The sequence below is a fragment of the Oenanthe melanoleuca genome, chromosome 9, assembly GCF_029582105.1.
Source record: "Oenanthe melanoleuca isolate GR-GAL-2019-014 chromosome 9, OMel1.0, whole genome shotgun sequence".
NCBI classification, from domain to species: Eukaryota; Metazoa; Chordata; class Aves; order Passeriformes; family Muscicapidae; genus Oenanthe; species Oenanthe melanoleuca.
Window position 1 is genome coordinate 22,511,558 of NC_079343.1, and position 19,083 is coordinate 22,530,640.

General features: G+C 41.3%; 1 protein-coding gene across 4 annotated transcripts in view; it reads left to right on the forward strand.

Moving 5' to 3' along the window:
• The window catches only part of LPP (LIM domain containing preferred translocation partner in lipoma), a 327,230-nt gene that overhangs the window by 263,649 nt on the left and 44,498 nt on the right, over window positions 1–19,083 (forward strand). For all 4 annotated transcript variants that reach the window (XM_056498467.1, XM_056498470.1, XM_056498468.1 and 1 more), the window contains one exon: window positions 5,894–6,063. In XM_056498467.1, the coding sequence (XP_056354442.1) occupies window positions 5,894–6,063 (170 nt within the window). The remainder of the gene's footprint in view (window positions 1–5,893; window positions 6,064–19,083) is intronic.

Below are 19,083 nucleotides of genomic sequence, written 5' to 3' on the forward strand. Positions count from 1 at the left end.
TATTTTGTTCAATGTATTTATATCTTTTAAAGGTGTTCTTGGTACTGTTTTGAAAAGGCAGTGTGCTGTATCTTTTTAGTTCTTTCTTGCATTGTGTATCAGGGCTGCAGTGAGAGCCGGGGAATACACTTAGCTGATCAAGGGAAATTGTGTAATTGATAGGCACCGAGGAGATGACCTTGTGATGTATTCCCATAGTACATTAGGTGGGAAACAGTTTTTTCCATCATGCAGAGTTTTTTGAGATACCAACGTTTTTTCCCCACATTTCAGCAAATGCAGAACCTCCCTACTTTGATGCTTTTATCAGAAAATTATCCCCTATCTCTACATAGAATGCATGCTTTGAATTCATGAATTTAAGCCTTTTGTGGAGGGGTTTGCACATTCTCTCTCTGCTTTCTCTGCTCTTGGCATCTGTAGTTACTGCCTGAATTGTCTGTTAGGCACTGTACATCACAGTGGTGCTGCCCATGGCTTAATGTCTAAGTAGGTATGACAGAAAAATAATGCTGTAGCCTAGAAAAGGCTACTGAAGTCCCTGCATGTGCAAACAGGAGCATCTCAAGCCACATATGTGGAGTTTCATTGCCTTAATCTTCAGCTCCAGTGTGATTGCTATCAGAATATAACTGCCATAAGCATTAGTATGACATGTACTTATTCCATCATCCATCTTCAGTGGTGGATGTTTGTCCCATTTGCTTGTGTTCCTAATCTGATGTTTAAAAGTGACATATGTCCCAGATAAGGTTGGACACCCTGTGCCTAATTCCTCATCTTGAGATTGTGCCCAGTTTCTCACCAAATCTTATGAATCTTGCTGACTAACAGCTCAGATTATGGCCTTTCCTATTCATCTTCACAGTTAAAACCTGCATCCAAGCTCCAGTGACCTTGAGTCTCTGCAACATCCTTTTCAAAAAATGCAGTTTCTCTCTATTCATGCTCTACTAGCTGCAGAAATAACTCTCTGGCTTTTAACTTAGGCCAGATCATTTCTGCCTCTTAGTCGTAGAGTCATAGAATATGCTGAGTTGGAAGAGGCTCACAAGGATCATCAAAACCAACTCCTAAACATCTCTCTGCTGGTTTCAATTCTGCCTCATATCAAACAGAAGCTTCATGTCTTTACCTGCATGACCTGTAATGACCTATTCCCACTCTTCTTCCTCTGGTATTCTCTAGTGACATACCAACTCATCCTTCCCATCTGAAGGTGTCTATGTTCAGTCTTCAAGCACTTACATTCTCTTTTGTGTTGTCTTTGTCCTTTCTTCTGAAGCATTCCATTAAACTTCCTTTAAACTCCCTCCGGGTCCTCTTTCAAATTCTAACTTAACCTTTTCCTTTGCTGTGATGTCTACAGACTCTTTGTCAACAGTAAAATATTTAGAGCGTTGAGGCCACAGCTTCCCTTGCTGACTGGTTTTATCTGATTGTTTCCTTCTATTTCCTATCAGTACCTGGTTGTTATTGCTTGTATTAGGTTGTAAACTCCTGCACTGGGCCCTTCTTTGAATTCTGTGTTTTTCCAATACCCAGCAGAACGGATCTGTTCTCTAATATCAGCAGTCAGGGTCTGTGGGGATATAGGCAAAAAACATGTAATAATAGTAATGAGATAACCAGAAGTTAGAACATGGCATTGTGTGCAATACGAGCTCCTCTTCTCCCTTCCTCCTCTTCCTTCAGATTCACAATATTTCAAATTTTTTACACAACAGAAGACAATGAGTGAGGAGGTTTCAGAATAGAGTATAGAAGCTGATGTAGCGTTTTAGCTGCTGAAGTGTTTTGTGTGATCCACTCACTGACGGTGGCATTTTCAGCAGGGAAGCCTCTGTGGGCACTTCTGTACATCCCCCCAAGATAAGACCACCATGTGGCAGCCAGGCTGGGCTGAAGGGAGGTCACAGCATGGCCAAGGTTATGAACCTCTTCCATGCAAAAATAGAAGACTCCGGTCTCCCAGGCTCTCTGCCAACATATCGCCTTCTAGTTTTGCTGAAATGATCTTGAAAAAGGACCTAAAAAGGGCTGAAGGGGCAAAAGGAGAATGTTGAAATGACATAGTTTCTCATCTTCATGCAGTTTAGTGCTAATTTTGTCTTTTGTCTTTAAGCTGCCTTTTAAATGCTGTTTGTGGAAAGCAAATGGGTCACGTTGTTCTGTGTTTCTACTGTAATACGCTGCCTGCTATTTTTCTCTTAGATTATTTGTGTAATCTTTTTTGTGCAATCTGTTTGTTCTTGAGTCTTGCAAACTTTGCCTTTGCTACTTCTTTCCCAATAAGCAGTGCAACTTGTTCTGTGTTCACTCATGGGTATTCTGCACACAACAGACTGGGTTATTTGAGCCAGTGTGAAAATATTAAAATGGGGAACATGTGTGGGCACTTAATTGTGGTGAGCCCAACCACAAATACCTTCGCCGTTGGTAACTGGCACACAGGAAAAGCAGACCTTTGTTTTGTTTTTATCAGACATAATGATAGATACATTGTTTTTAGTGGGGTTTTTCTGGTTTTCTAAGGAAATGAGGCTTGTGCAATTGCACTGCCTGTGTGCATGTGCCTGTCTGCTTGTTAGTTCCTCCCTCACCAACACTCAAATCTAATAGGCATTTTAAACTACATTTGAGCAAGTTGCAGGAGTTGGAAGAAGAGACAAGTTTTTGCAGAAGTCTTGTGAGTTCCCAGATTGCACCAAGGTCTGCAGAAAGTGCAGTCTCCAGTGATCATATTGCTGCAAACCAGATCAGTTGTGTATTTGCCCATGTGCCTTTAAGTGGATCGAGCTACCCAACTGTAAGCTCCCAAATTTGAATATTTTGGCTTATTTGCTTTTACCTTTTGGGTGAGTGAGTCAGTTGGGAGAGTTGCTAGGCACAGAGCTTGTGTTTTGATTCTCACTGGAGTGGCCATGTCTCATGAAAAACATGGTTTGCTCAAGGCCACAGTGTTATAATTTGCATATAAACTTATAAAAAAGGAATCTTTCTTTAAGCTTTCCTGTATGAGGCTTTATAGGAGTATTTCTGTCTGTGTACTTAATAGCAGAAACTGGATTTCTCATAAATGTGGACAGATTAAGTCTGTTGCTGCCTCAGTGGGAATCTTCTGTGGAAAAACCCAAAAAGAGGAAGGAAAGCCTCAGGAAACAAACTTAAAGGGGAGAAGTTGGCCAAGACTTGTGTTGTACTACTCTTTGGTTTGTATCTGACCACCAGCAGTGTAGTTGGGGAATACCTCAGAGCTATGGGGGAATGTAGCCACAGGGCACCTTTGGGAAGCAGAGAAGATGTCTTTATGCCCTTTGCTCAAAGAGGAGACAGAGGTACAAAGGCACTGAGTGACTTGTTAAGGTTACAGGACTATGTATTTGAGTTAGGAAACAGACCCAGGTCTCTTGGCACAAGTACAGCCAGAAGTATGGTCTAAGTATGATCTCCATGTAGGCAGCTTCTTCAGCAAATGGAGACTTGCCTTGGTTAAAGAGGAAGATAAATGCTGAAACACACAAGAGCTGGCTAAATTATGAATGTGAGAAGAAAAGGAGGGGTAGAAAAGATTCCCACATGTTCTGCTCAGATGTTAACAAAGAAAGCTGAGAAGTGTTTGCATAGACACTACATTATTCCATGTCCAAATGCCTCATAAAAATAATACCGGATGATCACAGAATGGCACACTAGGGAAAATAAATTCTTCAGCGGAATATTCCCTCTGGAAAAACACTGTGTAAAGTAATACACTAATGGCTTTCAATTTCATGTTTTATATATAGAGATATTAACTGCTCCCCAGACGTCTGTTCGTATTACAGCCCAGCTACACGAGATGTTTGGAGAAGGCCCTGGAGCAGCTCCGTGCTGTCCACACGCAGGGCTGAGCACGGCTCTCCTGTGGCACACAGGAGGTGTCCTCTGCCTCCTTCTCATGCAGTGCTCACTCCTGTGTTCTCTCCAGTGGGTTTGGTTTTTTTCTTCCTAGCCCTCATGGTTTTTTCCATTCTTCCCCTGTGCTCTGTAGCCTCACCACCATGCTGGGAAACCTGAATTCCTTTTCTGCTCATGAAAAGGAGTCCTCTCTAGAAGTGTTACAGTGGAGTGATTAAAGCACAACAGTGACAATCCTAACAACAAATGCTAAGGAAAGTTAAGTTTAAATACAGCATTATTAATTTGATTTTGGGGGTTTCCAGACTTGTCTGGATTCATCTAGTGAGTTCTCTCTCCACATTGCTCAGGCTGGGAGCCGTTTGAGTCAGGAACTGTCTGTCCTGTATAAAGCCAACTACAGTTACGCCATTGTAGCAAATGGTAATGATCTGGGTTCTTTTCCAAGCTTTCCTAATATATCTCAAATGTGTATATATATCATCCTGCCACATCCTGAGGGATCCAAAAGTAGCTTACATGCTTTGTTCCCTAAATGTAGCTTGTTGGAGTGTGGGACAGGCAGGAAAGAAGTCATGAGTGTGGGGACATTGATATGCACAGTGAAGGAGCAGTTCTGCTCTTGGGATGACAAGACAGGTCTAAGTCCTTGTAGAAAGTTGTATAGTATTGCATGAAAAGGCCAATAAACAAACCATGGTATAAGAGAGCATTGTATCATTACTGGATTATGTAATTATTATCAGGTACATATTATTTCTCTATGCTTTTATGAATAACTGTGTATTGAATTCAGTCTTCTTTCCTGCTTGAACATCAGCTTTTGCTTCCCTTCCCACCGTCACTGACCACACCACTCCACCCATGAAGCCTTCAAGAAGTGCAGGGCCCTAAGGCTGGGGTTACCACAGTTATTCTTAAACTGGAGAGTGCCATTTGAGTAGGACAATGCCTCAGATCATAGTTGTTCTATTGCCTTTGGTGGGTTCTCCTGTGTTGTGTGGCTGATATTGTCCTTAATTTACAATGTCAATTGTTGTGTAAGGACATCAGAACTTCCTGGGCTATCTCCATTTTCTAGAACTCAAATGGCAGAGAAAAATGGCAAAGGTGTGTCTTCTACCCATCTCTTCCATCATCTCTGCACCACAGTCTTCCCTAGGGAAATATTTTTCCCATGAGTTAAAGAAATCTTGTCTTCACTTTAAATCTATCTGCCACATAACATCTTTAGCAACAATCTGAAAAAAGCAGCAAGTCTCTTGTATGTGTGCCTGCAGACTTTTTGTTATGCATTTGTATCTGACATTAAGGACCTTTTTCAAAAACAGAGCTCTTAAGGCTTGTCTGTACTTCAAGTCTTTACCAGCAGTTTCTGATATGCCTTTCTTGAAGGATGGAAAGAATAAAGTATCCACACATCAGTTTCTTTAGGAATAGTTTATGTGCATTAAATAGAGAGAATATCTTAATCTGTATTAATCTTTGAACAGAAAAAAAAAAAGTAATTGGTTCCATTGAGAGAACTAGTTTAAGCTGTACAAGCAAAACCTTCTCTTTAAATTGTGCTGCCACCAGATAGCTTTATGAAACCCCCTGACAAAATCCTTTCATGTGGAAGCAAGGCTTAAGGCACAGGTTTATCCCATCTAACTGATGTGGCTGAGGATGACTATATAGCTGGGTTAGATTATAGCTAAGTGGTTTGTATCTGGAGCTCAAGATCTTTACAATGATTGCTGGCTTCCAGCAGCACAACTGATATGAGTGCTGTCCTGGGAGCCAGTTTCAATCCTTTCTAGATCTTTTCATATGGACCAGCACCAGAGTGCCTTCCAGTGGTGCTGGATCATTGCCAGCAGTGGCACAAACTGGTTTTCTATGGACTGAGCTGCTGTGTCCCCCTCACCTGCAGCCACAGACGAGTGGAGGGGTCTCCTGTCAGCTGGGACAAGGAGCTTGCTTTGACTGCTGTGCTTTCCTCTGGTGCCAGGACGCTGTGCCCGCTGCGGGGAGAATGTTGTTGGCGACGGCACCGGCTGCACAGCCATGGACCAAGTGTTCCACGTGGAGTGTTTCACCTGCATAACATGCAAGAGCAAGCTGAGGGGTCAGCCCTTCTACGCCGTGGAGAAGAAAGCCTACTGTGAATCCTGCTACATTGTGAGTACCTGTTTCTCTTTGTGCCCTGATTTTAATGCACAGACACGGAAAACATTTATTTCTTTCATTGCTGTGGAGTTGCCTTACATTTAAAATCTTACAACCCTGCGGCAGTACCATGAGCAACAAGTTTTTTTTTATGGTCTTCAGAAGAGCTCTGGTCTTTTCAGCTTACTGGGTGAATTACATTTCCTGGTCTGACTTGCCTCTGAAATGAAGTGGACACAGCAGGAGAAAGAGCTGAGTTTTGTGATTGTTTTATCTCTGTAAGGAGTAGACTATGCAGTCATTTTTTAGCAGCAGTATGGCTCTCAGCTTTCTGTGTTGAGAAACCTGATACCAAAATGGTTACAGTCTGTGGTGCTCACTAAGATTAAGGGTGCAAGAAAGCACTAAAACTTCTAAAATCAAGACTTTTGCCTTGTTTGATGGAAGACTTTCTACTGAGCCAAGGGTCTTTGGATTAGATATCTTTTGAAGTTTACATTACCCTACAATTTCATTTCATGCCTCCAACAAGGTCTTAAAGCAAGCAATTAACAGTTGCTCTGAGGAGCTGCACATTTTAAGAGGCTCCCATAAGTACCTGGAACCAGTTGCACAGGTGCAAATTAAAGAAACATCCCATAATGTGCCTGAGGCTTTACCTTGGTCTGACCTTAGCATCCAGTATATAAGGATTATCCTTGTAACTTAGAGTAAGGAAAGAATAGGAGCATTCTTAAAACACTGACAGATCTTTCTCTAAACTTCCAGTCTGGAGTTCTTACAAACACTGGACCTGAGACCTTTCCAGAATTGGATTTACACTTCTGAAAGTAAAGATTGATGTTTTTCATGACATTTCTGTCGTTTCAGTGATAATTACAGCAATAATACTATAATATTTCTGAAAATGCCACCAGGATCTCATTGTTCTCTCTATTTCTACAGAGCCTTCACAGTGAGATTGTTACTGAAATATTGAATATAAAACGGGAAGATTGTGTCTTATTTACAATGGCAGTGATAGATGGGCCTTGTTAATTTGCTTTTAAAAGCTAAATGGTCTTTTGGTGGAATATGTGCCTTTTAAATAATTTCTATTTTTGTTTGCACTAAGATGATTGCACCATAAAAATTTTAAGTTTCATTTTGTGGCAAGTTTAACCACGTGCAAAGCATTGAAGACTTTAGGAAGGTGCATTCATAATATAATTGGAGCAACTTTATGTAACTAGAATTAAACATTTCATTGACTTCAGGCTGGAATTGACTTCATCTGCTTGCAGATTGATACTTTCTTTTCTTCTTTTTTAAATCAAGCACGCATTCTACACCACTCATCTGCTTCAGTTTGGGAAAACATCTGCATTAGCCACTGTAGTAATGGTTTAAGATTATTTAATCCCATTACTTATACACTTCATTAGCCTGAGTGAATTGTTGGCAATGGTTCAGTAAACTTCCTACATTGGGAGATAAAAGGATAAAAAAAGAAAGGGAGAAGGATTCTGTTCCTCATTTTCTTTCAAATTTATCTTCTATCTATTTAAGGGATAAAGGAACGATAATTGCTTGGTTGCATCTGCGTTTGTATGTTCTGTGATACAGCTTTGCAGCTCTGAGTACAGAGGAAAGAGTAAACGTTTAATAGCTTCCTTTTATATAACCAGAAGGGGCCTTTGAATGTTTATCCATGCAGTCCACAAAAACATGGTTATGGCGTTAACCCAAAACACATCTGGATCCATCTGCTGCTGCACATGCAGGGGATAGGATGGCAATGCTGATGGGGCTACATGGATGTGGCTGGACAGCTGGTACTGTCTGTGGAAAATGGGAAGCAGGAATCTGGCAGTCTGATGCAGTGAAGAAAAAAAACAAAAACCCAAGTGCATATTAAACTATTAAATGTGGAAGAAACAAGTGTTGTGAGCCTATGTCTCAGTGTCTTTCAGAAAGCTCAGGACTGCTGTGTTGAAAGCCAGATCTACAAGGGATCTAGTCTTCTGCCATGCTACTGGCTTGAGGCCTGAGGAATTTGTGTCCTACAGCATATGTCTCATTGATTTTTCAGTGGAATGAAGCCTGCATTGGCTTCAGTAGGATAATGAATGCCTGAGTACACCGAGGCTTTGAGCTAGGCTTTCAAGTTGTTCTTGCAGATGAATGAGACCCTTAAATTGATGAGGCATAGTCTGACTGCTTTTGTCTTTAGATGCCTTCAGATGTGTGATGCAGTTATCCTGAACTCTGAGAGTTAATGACCTGCTTAAAATCTAGCCTGTCTAGCCATATTCTGCTGAATTGTGGCCTCTGATTATTTTGGTTTTGGTTTGGTTTTTGGTTCTTTTTGGGTTTTTTTTTCTGTTTCTTTTTGGTTGGTTGGTTGGTTTTGTGGAGTTTTTTGGTGTTTGGTTTTTGAAGGTGGGTAGGTTATTTTTTGTTTCCCAAAGTCCCTGTATCAGAAAATAGCTTGGATACTAGGAATTCTAGATCTGTAGAAAGTCAATAGGACTGAAGTACCTTTATTCAGATTCCGCTGGACCTGAATTCCCATGGAAGGTGCAGCAGATGTGGCTGGCCCAGGACTGCACAGCTAATTCATGGCAGTGGCCAGCTGAGAAAACAGGGTTCTCAGCTGGTGTGACTAATTCAGTGAAACTTGTTCCTGGTCTACCTAATTCACACTGATTTCTAGCACACATCCCTATTTTCCCAAGTTGAAAACTCTTGACCTCTTGTGCATGTCATAGAGGTTTCATTTATGTAAAGAAAATAAACTAGTACTCGCCTAATTACCCTTGCCTAGTTGTGATATATAAATTCTTGAAGCCTTTCATTATTTTTTAATAATTCACTGTTGTGACTTGTGGCCTTATGCACACAAAAACTATGCACAAAAACAAAAATAAATGTTTTTCAACAATTAGAATTGGCTAATCTTCTCAGTTTGTTGTGTGACTCTTCTTAGCTGTGGTGTAGTGAAGCCATAATTAAGATTACTGTGAAGAGCTGTATTTAATTACTGGTTAGTCAGTACCATGCCTAAATAGCCTGCAGAAGGGGTTTTCTTTGTTGTTTTTGTTTCTGGTTTTATTTATCAGTGATCCAATTAAGATGAAATTCCCCAAATGTCTGAATTAACATCTAAGGAAATCAATCACCTGTTTGAGAAGAAATATTTTCCTTAATGGGAGTCTGAGTACCAGAGTTAATTTATTTCACACAAAAATCCTCCCACCCAAAAGCCCATCCACTATCATTTCCTGTTACATCTTCTGAGTGCAGCAAGTTCTGTTGCCAATGTGTTTGCTGGTTTTGCTCTGCATCCAAGGATTCTTTCATTATTGATGTTATTTCTAAAAGAGTACCAGTCTTCTCCATTAAGACACTTCTGCTGAACTAAAAGCAACTGTAAAAACTAAAGTGTTAATAGGAGACAGATGTTTCCCAGTCATTATGACAGTCAGGTTAACATGTGAAATACCATGATAGGGTTTCCAGTGTAACAGTGCACTGCTGTGCACGTGATGAGCACCATGTCTGCAGTATGTTATCAGCATATTTCCACCCTCCCTTACAGGGCAAATTACTGACTAAAGAACATTTGGTTTACTTCCTCTAAGTAGTTGAAGAGATTTTAACACTGGACTCAGAGCAGGGAAAAGGCTAAGCGTAATATCAGTGGAACTGCTATAAAAGACTGAAGAGCAAGATGTTGAGCAGTGCCAGCTGTCTGCTGTCCAAATGCTGTGTTATCATAAGGACTGAACACAAGGTTAACCAGACACACCAGTCTGGCAAGAGTGATGCTGCTGTTTTGTGAATGGGATGTTCTTTGATGTCCAGATAACTTTATCCAGCATGTGGAAATTTTCCTCTGTTCATTCTCCCCTCTCCTGGCAGTCTGGGGGTTGACAGCTGGAGATGTGCACTCTGAGGGGAGGGCTGGGAGAGGCTGAGCTCCTGCAGTTAGTGCAGAAAGCAGCAATATCTTGCTGGTGCTCCTGGCCTCTCAGAGTTTCTTGTGTTGTGTCCAAGTCAATGTGATCCACCTGAGGAGAGGACCACGGTGGGACTGGGAAGTGTACAAGAAAGCAGAAATAACCAGGGTCAGATGAAAGTCTTCAGAGAAGTGGTGGGCTAGAAATGATGAATGATTGAAGGAGAAGAAAGAAATTCATTTCTGTCAAGCTAGAGCAGGAGTGATGGTGGGCATTCTCTGCAGAACCCTGTGGAGACCTAGGGATAGAGGTTTCCTATTTCTGCTTAGCACTGTGAGATATTGAGGACAATATCTTAAATCCATCCCCAAAGATCATTTACAAGGATTTTTTGCAGGTGAAGTTCATCTTTCCATAGTACTAAAGCTGTAGAAATGCTTGAAGGAAGAAGAATTAATGCATGGAAGCCTTGCCCCAATTATTGCTGTTCCCCAGCCTGGAACTTGGGATAATATTCCCCCCCATTACTCGTTTTGTGAGTAGAAAACATATATATTAGAGGGTTTGGTTTTTTTTCTCTTAGGGTCTTCTAACTTCCTGGCCTATCAGTGGCTGTAGTTCAGTAAGAGAAGATAGTTCAGAACAGAGCACAAAAGAAATGCTGATGTTTTAAGAAATGGTACGAGAGCTACTGGTGCCATGGAGCATCCTGGGAAAGCTTACATTTGCTAATCATTCAAAAATGTCAGTGTTAACTCAATTTGTGCTCATTGAAATCTCTGGTGAGATGGCTATTGGCTTCAGTGTGACTGGTATTGTAAACCTCACCCTGTGTGCACGTGAGTGTGGTTGGTTGAAAGCTGTACAAGAGCAGCTTCCTGCAGCACATAGGGTTTAAAGTGTAAGGTTGTTCCCTGCAGTAAAACTACATCTATTTTTAAAAATAATTCTGCAATTTGTAAGCAGGGATTACAGCACTAATTTAGCAACTATGTAACAATTTAAATTGGACCAGAAAAGAGAAACTATAATTTAAAGATTTTTTTTTTTTATGATACAAGTTTTCTTCTTTTTAAAGTAAAAAGCCCTTTATTCTTGTTTTTGTCAAGCAACGTATTGAATTTGAGAGTAATTTATGGAAAGTGCTGCCAGCATGGTATTGCAAGTGCTCCACAATTTGAATTTAAACTGCTCAATGGGATCATTAAGACTATTATGCCTGCTTTCCAAAGAGTTTGAATTCAAAATGACAACTGGAACAAAAATATAAAATAAACTAAAGAGAAGTCACGCACTCTTTGCGTGGTGGAATTTTTCTGCCCTCGAAATATTTCATTGAGATCAATGCTGCTCTTCAATCCTCTCCTAGAAAAAAGCTGGTGTTGCTAGTTTTAGTTTGGAGCTCCTGTGTGAGTCATCAGCAGCAGGGAGCTGAACCTGTGACCCGTGGATCGAAAAGCATTAAGGCTCAGCTCCTGTGGCACAGAGATGGAGCTGGGCTGTGCCAGGCAGCAGCAGGCTCAGCCCTGGCCATTTCTTACCCTCTACACAAGTGTTCATGGGCGTAGCAGCTACAAAACAGGTCCAGGGTTTTGGCTCGCTCACAGGTGTTTTATTCCTGCTGATTATTAGTGTTGATAATTTTGCTAGTCTGCACCCAGTTGGTAATTCCTTGGGAAAAACATAATGGCAAGGGAAATCTGTTACGTCTAGTAAACTAATCATTTGTAAAAGTGAAAAATTAGTGAATCCCTTCAGAGTGTAACAGCGCTTTCTATTGATAGCACCCAGCAACAGCTGATACAAAAAATAGAGACAGAAGATGGAGGAGGAATGGTGGCCAATAAGCTCAACTCTACTACTGTGAGTGGTAAATGTTCTTGTGCAATCAGGGCATAGATGGAGGAGGAGGGGATGCTATTGCATAAGCTGCACCTGCAGCTTCCAGGAGTCCAGGCCTAGGATGTACAAAAACGTGTGAGAGAATATGTCGATGAAGCAGCTTCTGTCAGAACTGGGACAGCTGAACTTAGCTGACCCTCTGAAGACTGCATCTGTTTTTTCAGTGGCCTACCAGCTGTTACAGGGGATGGGTCATGCTTCTTATTTTGTCATGAGGGAAGGGAAAAGGTTCCTTTGCAGGGGTGGGTGAGTGGGGGAGTCAGCAGAGGTCAATAACCTCCTTTCTAAACTGGAATTATAAAGAAAGGGGAGAAAGTGTACCATGAGATGATGAGGTAATGCTTTACAGGGACTCCTCTGTAGAGACCCAGAGGCTCATATTAAAGAAGACAGGCCAATTCATCTTGCTGTCCAGCAAGGACAGGACAAGAAGTCTGCAAACCAAGCCTGTAAGAAGGAAAATTCATAGTGTTCTTGGAAGACATGAGAGTGAACCCTGCCAAGAATTGCACTGGGCTCACCTTGGTGATGGATTCTGAGACCAATGTACCTTGGTGTAATTGACTTTCCAGAAAGCTGACTAGAGTGTTGCTTTAGAGGAAGACCAGCTATGGATTGTGGAGGTAAAGGAACTTGATGCTACCAATGAGAACAGTGTCCTGAGGGGGATATTTTTGGAAAAGTACCATAGTGCTGGACAGCATTTTAATAGATACATCTGTGTTGGAAGATTGGGCATGAAGTGCTGACTAACTATTCACTGATGTCTTGGTAGTGCAAAGTTTTGTTAGGTGTGGATATCACTTTTCATTCCTTTTCATGGCCCCTATTTTAAAATGTGTCCATATTAAGTGACAACTCCTCCTCCACACCTGGGCTTGCTTGAGATTTTTGTGATGGCTTGCTAGAATCCAGATCTTTCCTCCTGTGTGTCTTGGCAGCCATAACAACTTGAATTGTAGTCTTGTCTCTGCCTTGTGCTTTTATACCTAGAGGCATTTTTTGTATTTTGATTACATGAACTAAGCATTGATTTGACGTGTATAATCTAGAAAGACTATACCATGGGAAATGAAGAGTTCTTAGTGACTGAAAAGATGATACTGTGAAGGACCATCTGCTGCCATTCAGTGAATTTCTCACCTCACAGGGTGAATTCCACTGACCAACTGTATATTCTTTGAAAGAAAATAGTCTTCCTTTCTGCAGAAGGACAAATGGGATTTTATGGCTCCTGGCTATAAATCCAGTTATGGATCATGCTACAGTAGAGGGGATGGCAAAGTCATCTAGCAATGGATTTTAGCTGTGTGTTGAGCTTTCCCTGTGGAACACATCTCAGAGCTTGCTGCCTTTGCAAGTTAGCAGAAATGGCTTATAAGGAAAGAATAACATCTTTGTATTATCTTCCTCATTTGCAGTCAAGTCTAGATGGGTGTTGGCAAGTTGCATGCAGTGTTTACAGTGTTCATCTCTTTTCTTTCAACTATTCTTCACCACTTCCTCAGTGAACTACTTACTGCTTTCACTCTTTGCTGCCCGAGCAGCATCTGGAGATACCACTGTAATAAATTCTCAGTGTGGTGTGTCAGTGAATGAAAGTCTCTGCCTCCAAAAAACTTCTTAGTAAACAGCAAATCTGTGGAAAAGGCAACAGCATTGTCTCCATATTGCAGATAGAGATCTGATCCTGAGAAGTTTAAATGCAGTTTGTTTAGATCATGAATCTCCGTTGCTGGAAGCCTTCAAGGACAGGCAGGACAAACATCTCTTAAAAATAGTTAAGGTCTAGGCATGGGCAGACCTAGGGCTGTTTTCTACCTTACTTGTTCCAATTCTGAGCTTCAATGACTGTCCAGGACCACAAACACATCCTGCACTGGACAGCACAGGTTTTCCATGCCCCAATTTTCTACCTTTTTGCAGTTCAGTCTGCCAAGATCTTGAGGTGAAGGAGCTACCTTTCTTTTCTTCCCCTCTTCCAATCACTGCTGTTTAGAGACTGGACATGAACGAGCATCTGAAGGCTGAGTGAGGGCTCTTGGAAAACCCAGGAGGGTGGAAGGTACCATGACAGTGTTCCTTTCCATGTAGTCCTACTGCTTGCTTGTAACCCTGCATAATTATTTGTCAATTCAAACTGCTGAAGACAATTATTCTGGAAAGGCTGTGATTTATTTGAAATTGGGCCTGTAATTTAGGTGTGTGTTTCCATCAGATCCATGTATTATGGAGCCCTGTCCTTTCTAATGCAGTGATGTCAAAGCACTGCAGTGTCCAGACATAAAAAAATTGGAACTCAGTGAAGTAAACAAACCATTAAGTATTGGTTATTTTTACCAGTGCCCCTGTGCAGAGCTGCTGGCAAAACATACTGCAGTATCTGTGAGTAATAGAGCTGGATCTGTCCTGGAATGGGTGTGTTTGGATGTAGCAGGTATGGTTCCCTCAGCAGCCTTGAAGAGAGCAAAATTTTGTCTTGCTCACTCTCAATTCCAGATGCCCTCTTCATTCAGTCCAGACAGTGATTTGCAAGCCTGAGTGCCAGGGAGCCCAGCAGGCTCTTGCAGCAAGCCACTTGAGCCGTCTCCTTGGTGAAGCCACACTCCAAGGAATTTGCTCTGGCAAAAGCTCAGTCTGTGAGTCGATCCTCCCTCTAGTGTCTGTCTCTGCTCTTCACTCCAGGACATGATTTGCGTGCGTGATGTTTGTTTGCACTGGGGGAAACTGTTTAACTTGCCATCATGCACACAGAAACCCCAGTGGGCTTGGGAGATTTCTGGTTAGGAAAAAACAAAATCATACCAGTGTAGGGAAAGTACAGCAAATGGGAATTGTGACAGGAGAAAATGTTTTTTGATTTTAAGAGTATGGGGAGTGTTTGGTACTCACGTAGGGACACAGCAAATTATGAGATTATTGTTTCATCTCATCTGCATTGATTACAAATCTGTGGGCCAAGTACAATATTGACAGAAGAGAGGAATCATCCACTGGGGTATTTTGGGCAGAAGGAAAACCAGATTATAGCTCAATTCTGATGCTGTGGCATTTTCTGGGGACAAGAGGTAATTGTGCATTGGTAGGTAGCAGCCTTCACAGGAGCAGAGAGGTTGATGTGAAGGTCAGTGAGACCTTCAGTCCTGCAGTGTGTGCCCATCTCTGCGAGGCCTCTCTGGGGGTCAGGCAGGGATGGCACCGTGCACATTGGTGAGCATGGAACTCACAGGACATCTGGGCTGCTGAAAATTAGTGATGAGATCTGCTCAGCATTGTCCCTGCTTTTCCCTGGCTGCTGTTTCCTGACAAACATTTGACACAGATGCACCATGTAGGTTTTCCACACCTGTTGCTGTAACTCTTACCATGCAGACTCACCATGCAGCTCTCTGGGGCAGTGCAGGAACTGCAGGCAGTTAGAAACTGCTTCTTATGTTACATGCCCATATTCCAAAGGCTTTTGTTCTTGTTAAAAATGGAGTTTTATGGAAAGAAATAAACTGAGAATCTTTGTGACCTCTTTGGTCTGAGGTTATAAAGCACAGATTCGATAGTCTTTGTGGAAATGTGCTCCTACAGATGCTGGCCATAGAAAAAAGTCTTTGTATTGTTTTGATTTTTATTGTCTTGCTGAAGTCAATCTACTAATGTGTTTAATGCTGCAGCTCACTGTATTGCATCAGTGCTGTTCAGCTTTTTAACACTGACCGGCCTTCCAGATTCTTCTGTCATTTAACATTCTTTATGCAGGTATTTTTCAAACCACTTCGAAGATGTAAAAAGTAATGGTTATTGTGCCCAAAACTTAAATTTGCTGCTGACCAAACCCAGATATTTCCCCTTGTTTGTGAAGGGAAATAAAGCAAGAGGGGGAAAAATAACAGTGTTGAAATGTAAATTAATTCTCAGATGTTATCAGGGATTGAGATTTTAAGTATGAATATTCCATTAGCTCCTGACAAGGTAGTTTTTTGTTTAAGGTTGTGTTTGAACCAATACACCATCTTGGCATTCCACCAACAAAGGTATCTGTGTAAATGCAATCTGTGTTGAAGCCAGACAACACTTTCAAAAATTTATTTAATATTTCCTACAGCAAGCCATCTGTGACTGGTCATATTTTAGGAAGCAAACGAACATCATAGCAACGTTCGCCAATCTCTTTGAGTAACTTCTAGACTTTTTAAATTAAATGTGCTGCCAAATATTTATGTTCTGTTGTGAAAAGAAAAATATTTGTTTGACATCCTAGTCTCCCTGGCAATTTGCAGTTGGTTGGTCCTCTGAGGAGGAGCTGTGCTTTTCTCATGGATGCTGCAGGGCCGAAGGAGGATATGGGAATCCCTAGAGGTGCCTTTTGGGCTCCTCAGCAGGGAGGTGGGGCTCTGTGGGGACTGAGAGAGGTTGAGCCCTGGGTCCTCCCATGGAGGGTGTGACAGGGGCAGCCTGGGGCCAGGTTGTGCCCAGTGCTGACACTGGTGGGTCAGAGGGTGGTGGAACAGGCACAGGTGGCCATCACAGCATTCCTACCAACATGCAAAAGGCTCAAGAGTTCCCAGAAAAGCCAAACCAGGTTGTCTTCCAGTGAATCTGCCACAGACTCTGCACCATCACCAAGGCAACCAAGTTGCCAGAATTTCGCAGCAGCAAAACAGAAGGAAAAATTAGTGATGGCTGAAATCATGGCTGTTGAATGCCCTGATGGAGCTGAGCTGTGCTCTAAATCATACCTAGCATTTAGCAATAATTTTCAGAAAAAGTCTTGTTTTTTTTTATCCTGTTCCACAGGTTTATGGCTTCCTTAAACTTGATCATTCTATAGCAGCAAAATGCCTTTGTTCAAGGGCCTGGAAATCAGTGTTATCCTCTTACTACATATAGGTACTAACAAACAAGTAAAATGTCTAAAACTGTCCTGAAATAATGTATTCTGTTTTGGAAAGGCTGAAATGTTCTGAACAGTCCCTGGTGGCACAGCACCAATTTTTGCTCAGTACTCATTTGAAATGATCCATATAATTTGCCTGTACTTACCACCTTGGGACTGTTGCAACCAGCAGAAGCCCAGGTGAATCACCAGCCCATAACCTGTCCACATGTGCCTGTCACCCATAGGATCAATGCCATACACAGAATGTGCATATTCTTACATTCTGGTAAGAGGACCTTGCAGCAGAGCAGGGACAGAAAGCAGTCTTGATTTGCTCTATTACCTCTGACAGTTTTACTTTCACTGTGGCAGAGCAATAAGATTAAAGTTTTATAGTAATATCACCTCCATCCAGACAAAAAAAATTAAACCTTTCCTCTGTGGTACTTAGATTTCAAACTCTTTTTATAGAGCCTCTGCATCTGTTAATAAAGTCCTTAATTCATTTTGAGCATTTTATTGTCACTTTGGATAAAAGTTTAATCAGATAGAATTATTGCCCTTCTAATATTCCCTTAACCTTTGCATTTTAGACTTAGACCATATCATTTAAATTTTAAAATCATTCTTTTATAGACTTGAATGCCCCCATCTCTTTTTTAGAGGGTACTTTTGCACAGGAATGCCGTAGTCTGTCTTGAGGTCATGTGAAAACTTAAAAGGCTCTAATGCGAGCACTGCTCACTTCTCACTGAAATGTCTTGCATGCCCTATTAATTACTGTAATGGTGACATGCTGGTTTAAGGGAGTTCTTTCTTAATGCCACTAAATCTTTTCTTTTTTATTGTTGTTTAAACACTTTTTCTTTCTTTTATGTAGCTGTATTTAATCCTTTCTGTCTTTAAAATAAACGAGTGCATAACTCTACACCAGGTGTTTGGCATTTCCATCTTTCCCTCTCAGGAGGACATGGGGAGGACTTTGCTCCTTCACCTGCATTGTCCATGTCCCACCAGAAACATGCCCATCTGTACTGTCTTCATGTGTTAGATTGTTGTGGTGGAAGTAGTATTTGAAATCTGATCTCTCTATACAATGAATTTGCTTTTACTCTTCCAGGATGTTGAGATTGTACAGGTCGGTTTGGATTTTTTGCTGAAAGTGCAGCACTCCTGGTTCAAGAGAGGATTTGCTTATGTTTGAGCCTTTTCCTAGTAAGGAGGACACGTTAATTTGCTCTCCTCAACCTGAACTAAGTAAGAGTATTCTAGTAGTCCATTACTTCAAAGATAGCATTCACTATACTAGATTATTTATAGAGCAGCCCTTTTGCTGAGCTAGCTAGCTGGTAAAACACTGACATCCATGCCTGCTGCTGGATTTTAGTCTGTTCGATTTCAGTTTTTTAAAGGTGAAATCTTTTACAAAATATCCATTCTTGATTCATCTTAGTTGCAGAGGTTCTTGCAAACTTTTTCGAAAGCACATAAAAGCTTTTGGTTTGCTAACCCACCCTTGACAATGAGACTTAAACTCTTAGTAGTAAGTTATCTACTTCTTCAGTCGCTTTAGAAAGTGTTGTCTCCAATAACCATTGATGGTTTCACCATGGGACTCTTCACATTTGAGATACATGAATAAATTTTGCTGGTTTTGAAGAAGAGCTGAATGGATTGTTGAAAAACTTGTAAGAGGTTTCACCAAGAGCAATTAATTTTTTCTTTGGTGAGGGAACAGGTTTAGGGCTGAGTGTTGGGATTTTTTTGTTTTCTTCGGGCAAAGTATGAAAACTTGTGTTACACTACAGGATTTCTCTTGACCTCCACTCTCCCAGATGACTTCCAGCTCCTAAAAACACCTGTGCCCAGCTGGGTAATAGAGTTTTTGTACAGCCCTCCATGGCTAATGCATACCTGTACATACACAGAGACTTGCACAGGAAGAATATGGAAGCCTGAATTCAATCTGAAATTATTTGGCATTTGCATGGGAAAGGTATTCCTTCCTCTCATGGACCTTCCCTCAGATTTGTCCAAATCAGTCTTCAGTTATCAGTAGCATACTTTGCTGTTGTGGGCAGAGCCTTTTACTCACAACTGCTAATTTTGGGAGCAGGCAGTATACTTATGCATTTATACAGTACTAAAAGGTACCTTTTGCACTTTCAAACTTTGCTAAATGGCACCCTTTGCATTTTAGAATAAGTACCTAATTAAATGGTAAGGCTGAGTGCTGTTTGAGCCATGGGTCAGAGTCACTCTAACTTAGATAAGGGACTGGATCCCATGCAACAAATTAGTCTTAGTTACGGACGTGCT